This window comes from Chaetura pelagica, unplaced genomic scaffold (genome assembly GCF_000747805.2).
Source record: "Chaetura pelagica isolate M959 unplaced genomic scaffold, ChaPel_1.0 scaffold170, whole genome shotgun sequence".
NCBI lineage: Eukaryota > Metazoa > Chordata > Aves > Apodiformes > Apodidae > Chaetura > Chaetura pelagica.
Window position 1 is genome coordinate 585,084 of NW_009952048.1, and position 11,150 is coordinate 596,233.

General features: G+C 40.4%; 2 protein-coding genes across 2 annotated transcripts in view; one reads left to right on the top strand and one right to left on the bottom strand.

Moving 5' to 3' along the window:
* Nucleotides 1-6,095, top strand: part of ME1 (malic enzyme 1, NADP(+)-dependent, cytosolic) — a 129,384-nt gene extending 123,289 nt beyond the window's left edge. The window contains exons 12-13 of the mRNA XM_010003004.1: nt 4,673-4,771; nt 5,741-6,095. Coding sequence (XP_010001306.1) covers nt 4,673-4,771; nt 5,741-5,899 — 258 coding nt within the window. The 3' untranslated portion in view covers nt 5,900-6,095. The remainder of the gene's footprint in view (nt 1-4,672; nt 4,772-5,740) is intronic.
* A 2,797-nt stretch (nt 6,096-8,892) lies between these two features.
* On the bottom strand, nt 8,893-10,443 carry RWDD2A (RWD domain containing 2A). Its single transcript, XM_010003014.1, has 2 exons — nt 10,246-10,443; nt 8,893-9,570 (listed from the first exon to the last, which is right to left on the bottom strand). The coding sequence occupies exons 1-2, from the start codon at nt 10,441-10,443 to the stop codon at nt 8,893-8,895; spliced, it is 876 nt and encodes a 291-aa protein (XP_010001316.1).
* Nucleotides 10,444-11,150: the final 707 nt, after the last annotated feature.

An 11,150-nucleotide genomic window follows, 5' to 3' on the forward strand; every position in this document is an offset into this window, starting at 1 on the left:
CCTACTATGGAACAATTAGAGGAAGACAAGCTGCAGCAATTAGCAGAGGTGAGAGTACCTGACTCAACTCTTGCAGCTTTTCTAAGGGATATTGCATTCCAGATTCTTGCTCCATGTGTTTAAACTGAAGGAGGGTAGATTTAGGTTAGATATTAGGGGGAAATTCTTCACCAAGAAGGCAGTAAAGCACTGGGATGGACTGCTCAGGGACATTGTGGAAGCCCCCTTCTTGGAGGTGTTTAAGGCCAGGGTGGATGAGGCTTGTGCAGCCTGGTCTAGTGTGAGGTGTCCCTGCTCATAGCAGGAGTTTGGAACCTGGTGCCTTCCACCCTTAACTATTATATGATTCTAATAAATTCTATAAGAAAATAGTCCTTTACTGTCACTCAGAGGCAGCTGATAGGTACTGTGATCCTGTGGCTGGCAATATGTCTCATGAAGCTTTCTTAAAGGGCACACTGCCCTAGCTGGATTTTTAAGTGCATACTATGGCATCTTTTAAAAAGTGTGCCAGCAACTTGCCATCTATAAGAAAGACATTCACAATTTCCATCTTTAAAATTAGTAAAGAGCCCAGACTGTCTCCATTGGCTTTAACCATCTTAGGAGGGCAACGATCCATCTCATAAGTCTTTGGATAATTATATCCTCCCTTTGAATCCTCCCCTGTAATTTCAGTTGGATACAGTGATCCTCACTTGCTGGTCTCAACTGCTGTGTTAAACAGTTGTCTTACTTCATTCTAGAAGTTGCTTCCTTTTGGTTTGGATGAAATGGTTCCTATATATAGAGAACTGTTGGATGAAAGGTGGCACATATGTGGACTGAACTGTGTTTCAAGTCGCTGTCTACTAAGTCAGAAAAAAATAAATCTGTTCTGAACAAAGAAATCTAACTGAAAAAAGAAACATAATAGCCAGGGAAGTAAAATGGTATCAGAAGTTGTGAGGAAGCTTTTAAATTCTCTCTTGAGATAGAGGTTCTCTCCTGACTCTTCTTTTTTGGTAGAGGTACTGGTACACAATTGCCTTCCTCTAGCAAAGTCCCCAGAAAAGTTTGACATGTAAAAATGTCTTTCTTTTCTTGCATAGAAAGTCTCTATCAGTGGCAAGATCAATGGATAGCTGCTTGCCAAACAGCTGGAGTTAAAAGCATTCACATCTGGTCTCCTTACTTGTGTAAGAGGTTGTGTGTGACTGGCTTGAGTGAGCTGCAGCTGGTTCCTGAGCCAGGTGACAACTGATGGATCTCAGAGGAGTCTTTGCCGAAAGAGGTGTCGGGTGTGAAGGCTGGGCAGGCTGCTTGGGGCCTGAGCTGGAATTACAGTACAAAGCAAAGGCAAAAGTGCTTTTTCTTGTGTTTTCTCGGCTTTTTTTAATGGAAGGGTAAAATCAAAACAGTTTCATCTGGGTTTTAGAATAGTGGTTAGTGTTCTCTGCTTGAAATGGAAGCACCCAAGATGCTGCAAAGTTAAAAGCACCAAAACTGTTTATTATAAGTAGAAGTACCTTCTCAGATTGCAGCAGTAGCTTACCTGGAAAAGGAAAGTATAGAAACTAAGCAGCCCAGGCTGCATGCCTGCACCTCCTGTCTTCTTGCTTTGCCACCTCTGCAGTTAAATCTGATAAAAGTCACAAATAGCTTATTGTAACTACAACAAATTCTACTTTCAGTGTTCTTTTCTTCCTGCCAAGTAAAATAGAATGTAACTTTGATTTTGGACAATAAATCGAAGGTACTGTAAGCTGTAATACCTCTTGATTGCAGACAATTGCTCTGTGATGACAAGGGACATTACCTATTCTTCTGAGTCCTATCAAACACAATAAAAGGAACAGAGAATTATGAACTAGTGAAATATTCTTGGCAGATGTGACTTAAGTTACTCCAGAAATAATCCTGTTAAATCCTTTCATTATAGAGAATACATCCTCCAAAAATTAAGGTGCGCCCACTTGCTTTATGTCACTTGTCCCATCTTGGCTACCTCTCCTTTAGGCTCTGCAATAAGGCTTAGCTAATTTCTCTATTAAGAACTTGAATTAATTAAAATGTAAAACATGAAGTAGCCATACTAGGTTGGATCTAAGAGCTAAACATCCCAGTGTCTTCCTGTGAAAGTAATCAGTAGCAGAAGCTGAGGAAAAGAGGGTAAACAAAGGGAAAATACAGAGCAATCATTCTGATGAAATGGCTTCTCAGGTTCTAGCAGCCTGTGCTATATGGCCTTCCTGCACTGGAAGTTTTATCCCTCTGTGGATTTCTCTTTCATAAATGACCCCAATAGTTTTTGAAACGTTACTCATTTGAACATCTTTTGGCAATTAATGTCACAATTTAATTATGAGTTCTGTAGAAACTCTTCTCTTACAATTTCCTGCTGCCTGATGATTTGAGTTTCCTATAGAGCTATGAGAAATGTTGTCTTTTGTGTTTTCTTTCAGTCTTCTCTTTTTTGCTCCCAAGTCTATTTTATTATTTTTTGCACAAAAAATTAACCTTTTGATCATCCTTGCTCATCTTCATACCCTCCATAATTCTAACCCATTCTTGTTTGAAGTGGGTGGAGCAAAAATGCACTGTTCAAAGCAGTGTTACATTGCAGATTTATACCTTGGCGTAATTGCATTTTCTGTGATGCCTCATTTGCTTAAGAATTCCAAATGTTGATTCATCATTTTTTCTTCTGCCATTGAACTGATGTTCTCAAGGAGCATTTTTCAGAGACCACATGAAGAAGGTGCTATTCCCTTTGAAAACACCTGTTTCTGTGGTTTTGCACAGTTTTTAATGCTGTTACAGGAGTATGTCAGAAGGAATAGCATGGCAGCTGTATAGTTTGCTTTTTATCAACCCCATCACAAAGTAAGTTCTCTACTCCTGAACCTTTTTTCAGGGGTGCAATACACTACAGTTGCTGTTGATTTCTTCAGATTTCCTGCAGAGCCCTCTTGAACTGTTAACAGCAAAACTCCTGTGATGCAACCTCCTCTTTACACATTCAAATGCTTTTTTATTATTATTATTATTTTATCAAAGGGCTGCGTTTCATTTTAAAATAACCTCGTTGTTACCATGGAAAGAAAACTAGATGTCATGTTTTCTTAGCTCCCCCTAGTGGGTTTTTATCTCTGCTGTATTTCTCTGATTAAGATGTAAACACATAACTTTCCTTGACTTGTTTTACTCAACTAGAGTATAATCTATTGTTGCTCATGTTATCATTTCCATTCCAAATGAAAAAACCCACTACACCTCCCAGGATGCTGGGTAGGCAGCAGAAGAGAACATTGTTTCTCTTTAAACCTGGAGCTACTACAGTGTTTGCTGTTAAGTTCAAACTTACCTACTTCTACCAGAAAGGGCAAATTTTTGATAGTCAGGCTCTTCTTCTTATGCTGTCTGAGGTGATTGCAAGCAACATGTACAAGGTCCTGTTTCCCACATACAACAGGAACTGCAGGAAGCAAGTTTTGCTCTGTTTCAAGTATCTTCCTAACATGTTCCTAGAACACACTTCTTAGTTTATCTTTGGGCCATTATTACCAGTTTCATTTCACAACGTTTCCTGGACTTCCCTGGTCTTATCAGGATCTCTTGAGGGGTCATACATGGCTCCACCCGACTCTATCCAGACCAGAGTTTTCCTTCCATCCGCAGAGTCACATCACCCCTACAAGTCATATCACTCACCAGTATCACCACACTTTTGGACCAGTCAGTGATTTGGTTCTAACTTTTTTTTTTTAAGCTATAATTGCACAAAATTGTGTCATACCTCCTGATGGGAACACTAGGGCTGTCTCTACATTACTCTTACTTTGCATCAGAATGCTCTTGTTGAGCACATCTCCCTGGTGGTGTCCCTACATACTCCACCTTGATCCACAGTGCAGCACTGTCTTGGGAGGGAAGGGGCCTGGTTTCCTTTTGGATGACACTAAACAGAAAGGTCCATGCTCCAGGAGCAAGCTGAGTGTACTAAATATCAATGGAAAGTGCTTATAAACTGTAACAGATTTAAGAAGCATGAGCTTGTACTGTACAAAGAACTTGCTTTTCTTGTGCCTGTTACGTGTTCCCACCTGTTCAAATAGCAAGTGACACTCTCCTCCCTGCTGCCCCCATCATCCTTCCCCTCCTCCCTCCTTCCCCCCCTCGAGCAATTTCATTTCTGCCGCAAAGCAAGCTGGAGGAATTTGAAATTTGGACTCTGCTGATGCCAATCCTTCTTAATTTTTTTTAATAATTTGTTTTGAGAATTGCAGTACAGAGTGTTAGGGAAGGAAGCTATTAAAAACTGCATATAAGGTCAGACTGTTTTTAATGTATTAATTTTGTCCTTCGTTTGCATAGAAGACAGTTAGATCTGGACCTAACTAGCAACTCCCTAGAAGGTACAAAGGTGGACAGTTAAAGAAATTAAAACTTCAAGTCCACCAGAGAGATTACAAAGTAGAAAACAGGTTAGCAAACTCGCATTTGCTGATTCTCAGGCTCAGCAAATGCCAATCTGGATCACCCTGAAAACCTATTTTCTATTTCAGATCCCCAAATGACAAGGAAGTTTTAGCTATTGGTAGCAGAAACATCACTAGACCCAAAGGCAGTCTTTGTCAACTAAAGCTACAGCTGCATCTGCAAGTTAAACATGTCTGCTTTATTCTCCTAGGTAATAGCTCAGCAAGTTTCAGAGGAGAATTTACAGGAAGGTCGTCTGTACCCTCCGTTAGTCACTATCCAGCAGGTGTCACTGAAAATTGCTGTGAGGGTAAGTCATTTCAGTCTTCGGTGGCTTCATTTCTTCCAACACTCTACATAATTAAGCATTTTATTTGATCATCTAACACACCTTCCTACAAGTTGAAGTTGATTACAGGAATCTTGGACAAGTAGCACTTGAGAGCTAAGGAGAGCAGGAAGGAGACCACCTTCCTTTTCTTTGGAGATTTGGCCTTTGCCAAGTACACTTTGAGGTAGATATTGCCCAAGAGTGCTGCTGCGTCAAACCGCTCTGTCCAACTCCTTTTGTGTCACTGATCAGTGCCCAGTCAAAAGATACACATTTCCCAAGCAGGTGTTCTTCAGATGTGAGGGGCTACTTTGATGTGTTGAGTGGGCTCCAGCCCCTTCTAAACATTGTTTTTGTTGCAGCTGTACTTGTGATGCATAATTTATTCACCTAGGTATGGTCTGGGTGAGGAAAAAGCAAGGAAATATTCAAATTTCCTCCAGGCACTGCTGGAATTGAACCTTCACGCTGTGTAGGAGTGAGTTTATCTTTGAGAAATACATTCTAAAAAACTATAGCAAATAAACTTCTTTCATATGCAGGGAGCATGGAGCTTTGAACAAATCCCACTTCTCGTACGGTGCTTTGAAGAAGGTGGCAAAACAGGGTAACCTGGTGATAGAAAAGCAAAAATTTTGCTTGGGGTTTGTGGAGTATTTTAACTACTGCTGTACCAATGCAAGCTAAAATATTAATGGACAAGCAGTCTATTGGGAACAGCAAAGACTCATAATCCTGTTGGGAAGTAGCACGGTTCACACTCACTGACAAGCAAACATCATCCTGCTCCTGGTCTTATTCACTGTATACTGGCCCGACTAGTGTGAATTATGTGACCATCAGCACCTGAGAAGGTCAAGTCTTGTCTTGAATTTGAACTTTTAAATCCTGTCAAACGTACTCAAATAGTTTATTGGCACTAATTAGGATTTTCATGCATCTCTCCAGATTGCAGAAGAAGCCTACAGGAATAACACTGCCTCCACCTACCCTCAGCCCAAGGACCTAGAAGCCTTCATCCGCTCCCAGATGTACAGTACTGATTATAACAGCTTTGTGGCTGACTCTTACACCTGGCCAGAAGAAGCCATAAAAGTGAAACTGTAAATATTTAATGAAGAACGAACAAAGCAGCAGCAGTTAAAAATCATTAAAATATTCAGAACATTTCTGCCTAGGACGCCTAAGAATAGCTAATTTTTTAAGATGCAGAAAACTTTTTCTAAATTGTAATATTTGGTTAGAAACTCAGATCAAGAAATATTAACTCTACATCAGAAAATAAAAATTAAACTGAGAAATATATTTGTGTAGTTTTTTGATTATTTTGAGATATCCTGCACTATAGTTTGATAGATCTTTTGTTATAAAACTAAGTGGTTATATCTTGAATTGAGAGTTTTGTCTCTGAGAAATGAAGCAGACAAATAGCACCATGAAAAACTAAGAAATGCACGTGACGATGGCTTAATGCATTACAGGTCAGTGCAATTTGCATAAATTGTCAAGCTATTATATAAAGGAACCCAAAACTTTTAACAACAGTAAGGTTAGAATGTTTTCCACCTTATTGACCTTATTGGTCACTCCTCTGTGGGGTAAGGAAAACTTTATAATGAGAACTGAACCTGCAGACCCCTTTGTTCACATCTAATTAGAATATTTTAACATTCTTAAAGTCCAGTAAGAGATGAAAGATTTCCTTGCCCCACCAAGGTAACTGCTGTGCTGATACACTGCAATTGTTTGGCCTGAAGTTCATGGAAGTGCTTGGACTCCATGTTCTTGACAAAAAAGGAGTATCAAAATATTACTCACAGGCTTCTTTTTGACTAAGAATTTTCTTACAAACATCAGTTGTCTGGCTAGCAGTAGGGTTTTTCCTCTATTAAACCTAATTAATTCCTGTAGTATTTGAGGCCAATGTATTTTTAAGCACACATCCTATGTGATATATTTGTAACAAACTCCCAAACAAGGTCTACTAGGTCTACTAGGTGAACAATTATTATAGAGATGAGAGTATATAATTATGAGGGAAACACACATTTTATTAAATTTTTTATATTTATTGAATATTTAACTCAGGTTCTTCAGTATGGTCTTTAAAATAATTTTTACAAATGTACTGATAATCCAGCATGCTGAATATGTTCATCTACAGACTAATTTCCACTAAGATATAGTTATTTTGCCTATTCTCATCTGTCAACCAGTTATCAAAACTGGTATCTGGCAGTGACCCTTATTCTATAAAAAAGTTATTCTGTCTGCAAACCTCACTGGAAGTATCCAGGGACAGTGCTGATGACCTGTATTATTCTGGATTCATAATTAACATTTCCAGAAATAAAAGTCCTGAGTCTGTGCTTTTCTTTGGGACGATGCAAAATTGGATTGTATTATTGTGGTTTCCTCCTTTAGAAAAAAATGAACAAAGCTTGTGCTGAGAATAAAGCTTCAGACAGCTCTAACTCCAGATGGTTTGACCATCTTCCTGCACAGCCTCTGGCCTATGCCAGTGTTGCCTTTCCCGTCTCCTTCTTGTTGAAATCTCAGGGAGAAGGCCTATTTCTAAACTGGTTTGTTTTGCTGCTTCAAATAAAAATTTTGGAATCTCAGCTAACACATGAATGTTCTAAAAAGAAACTTGAAGAATTATTAGTTGTTACAGAATTACCACTCCAAGAAAAATATAATATACTTTCTGGACAATTCTAGAAACAAAGTGTATTTGAACATTTTTTCTGCCATCATGCTATAGAGATTATCTCTACAAAACCAGAAATTGGCTTTATTTGTGCAGCCCTTCAGCTCTGCCACAGCTGCAGAATTCTCAAAGAGGTGCTTTCTCCCTTGTAGTGTAACAGGGACCTGTGAACGTGCTTTTGGACAAAGTTATGATCATATGAATTACACAATTACCACAGTGAAGGCATGTACATTCAACATCATTCTGAGCAACCAGGAATACTGCTCTCCTCTGTATTTCAGTATATTACTATTGTAAGTATTAAAGCACTTCCTTGTGCATTATTTTAAATAACAGCTGTTATTTTCTAGTCATCAGCTGAGGGTACTGGCACAGTGTCTGAACAGCTGCTGTCGGAATGGCCTGGTTTTCAGATTCCAACAGCCAAACCTCTACAGCTCAACACTATGACTGCTTTTAATGTTGTGGTGCTCCATGACAAAGAGGAGGGTGGCAAGTTGGTGGTCCTTTAAGGCACAGCTCCTGGGGACTGCTCAGTAGTGTCCTTCATCTACATATTGTATTGGAGCCATTTATATATGATAATGCATTATAAACTGGAACTGAACTGTGATCACTAAACTTGGCACACTACCCTGTAGGAAAGCACTGCCTAATGAGCCATTAATATAATTTCCTTTTGCAAGGTGTTGGAACATTGTCTCTCAGTACTAATTAGACATAAAAAAAAACATTAGTAAAATTATATGTATTTTTATTCAATATAAATAGTTTTTTCATTTTTCTGTATTACCCACAGCATGTAAGGGGATGGGTGATGTGGGGTTCTGCCTCCTGCCCCCCCTGCCCTTCATATAAAAGCAAAACTTGGTTCTGTGGTTGGACACAAACCTTTGCATTTTATGGATTAGTGGAATGAAGTGAGAGCAGATGCTTCAGTAGAAGACATTGCACACAGCCAGTCATTAATGTCCTGGTGAGATTTCCTTTTGTACTGGAAACCATGTTACTCTGTGGCTGCAGCTACTCTGGCATCCCACAGTGGCAGGTAGGCGTTCGCTACAGGTCTGCACTACAGCTCCATAACCAACAGCACATGGAGATGAGGAGATAGGAATGTGTCATTCAGGATACAGTCTGGGATTTCTACCACCTTGCGAGCGCTCTGAGGCATTACTTAGAGTGAAAATGCAAATTTTAGAGTCTCAGTAAGTTAACACCTCTCAAAAATATGTGGCAAGTACAAACAGCAGCTAAGATTAACTATTTGAACCATTCTTCTCATATGTTAAACAATTCTCCTTTACACAGGAGCTGTCAGGCACAATATTTCAATGTTCACATCACCTCTTGCTGTCCAAAATTAGATTTTCTTACACAGCTTCTTTTATTTGTCTGCAGGTTTGCCTTCGACACCAAATAAAATCTGAAAAATATGTCCACTTTGATGTTGTTTCAGGAATTCCAGGAACTGGCCAAGATCCATGTGATAGTCATTCCTCAGGCCATAATCACCATGTGCCTGAAACTGCAGGTCTTCAAAACCATGAAAAAGACGAAGATTATTGATACTTCCCTCTGTTTCTATATTCTCCACATGCTTGCATGAAATATGCTTCCACTGGGGATACCTAATATCATGCCAGAACTCTTCACAGTTTTCTCGGTGTCCTTCCACACAGATGACACCAGGTTTCCCTGTTAGGCAGAAGCCAGTCAGATTTAACTTCTTTGCACAGTCAAAAATCTTTTTCCTCAGTTCCTGCCTGTAGATGTGATGGCTGTAGATCCACATGCGGTGCAAGGTTTCTTTAACTACGACTTCTTTTGAAACCCTTTCAGAAGACACCTTGCTGCTCTCCAGGTAAGACAGGCTGTTGTCTTTCACCCATTGCACAGCTTCATAGATACACAGTTCACCTGAACCCAAAGAACTGATGTAAGAAGCAAGACCAGTGTTGAGCTGCAGCTGTTGCTGTCTGTGCAGTGCATCTGATCTTGCAAAAAGGTGAGGAGCTACATGAGGATACCTATGAGGCAGCACTACCTGCAGTTCCACTTTTACCTTAAAAAAAAGAACACACACACAAAAAAGAAAATTAATTCTGGAGCTACTGAAAGACATGCTAGACTCTTCTTCAATGACAAAGGCAGATTATGAGATGTAATTAAGACTGCAACATCCTAAAGACTGGAATAACTTCTTCCATTTTCCTTTTGTCTGCTTTTTTCCTTTTGTTGCACCATGCTGGGACTTCTCCAACATAGCTAATGTTTATGATGGTACATATTGCATATAGAGGCATTATGATTGTTTTAAGCAAGTATTCACCCTAACAAAGGAAGCATTAAAAAAGATTTACATCCATTTTAGGCCAGAAGAACCTCTAAATGATTTCACCTGATCTCCTACAAACCACAGGCTGTTGCATTTCTCTTGATTATTTCTACAGTGTCTTAAAATGAAGCACCTCAGTTCTTTGGAAGCTGACAGTTCTTTGGACCCTGCCTCTGGTCCAAAAGCAGGAGGGAATTCATGTGCCTTTCTTGTCCAAATCAAGTTAAGACTCAAATAAATAATTAAAAGCAAAGAGTTTTTTGTTACTCTTGACTTCTGAAACAGCAAACATAAACTGAGGGGAGAGTGAGTTTCCACCTTTCTTTCAGTGCAGCTTTTAAGTGTCTGCACTAGGAGTAAACAAAACCACACACATAAACACATCTAGGTGGAATTTCTCACCTGTGCCTCCCCTACATCAACAGCAATGGAACATTCCAGCTGTGGGGGCAGAGCTCCATCAGGGTTCCTCAGGTAGCGCTGCATGCAGGGCACAGCATCCTCATCCAGATTTATTTCACCTTTCTTGGGAAACATTGAAAGGAGCATTTCCATTTCCAGCAGCTGGAGCTCCAGGCACTCTTGTACTCTGACAGCCATGGCACTGCCCTCTCCTACAGCACCTGGAACAAGATGTCTGGAGTCAAACTGCAGGCTGTAACACACAGGAAGGTACCATCCTGTGCAATAGACCAAGCCAGCCTCTACTGGGAAATCCCACTACTTTTAAGGACAGAATTAGTCAAGGGAGGTGATTCTCCCCCTCTGCTCCACTCTCATGTGACACCACCTGGAATACTGTGTCAAGTTCTGGAGCCCCAAACACAAGAGGGACATGGAGCTATTGAAGCAAGTCCAGAGGAGGACCATGAAGATGATCAGAGCTGGAGCATCTCTCCTGTGAAGACCGGGTGAGAGAGTTGGGGTGAGAAGGTTCCAGGGAAACTTTATAGCAGCCTTCCAGTACCTGAAGGGGCTACAGGAAAGCTGGGGAGGGGTTTATACAAGGGCTTGTAGTGATAAGTCAAGGGGTAATGCTTTTAAGCTGAAAGAGTGAAGATTTAAGTTAGACATTAGGAAGAAATTATTCAGTGTGAGGGTGGTGAGGCACTGGAACAGGTTGCTCAGAGAAGCTGTGGATGCCCCATCCCTGGAAGTGTTCAAGGCCAGGTTGGATGGGGCTCTGAGCAACCTGGTCTGGTGGGAGGTGTCCCTGCCCGTGCAGGGGGGTTGGAACTGGGTGATCTTTAAGGCCCTTCTCAAGCCAACCCATTTTACGATTAACTACGAGCGGGTACAAAAGGCTA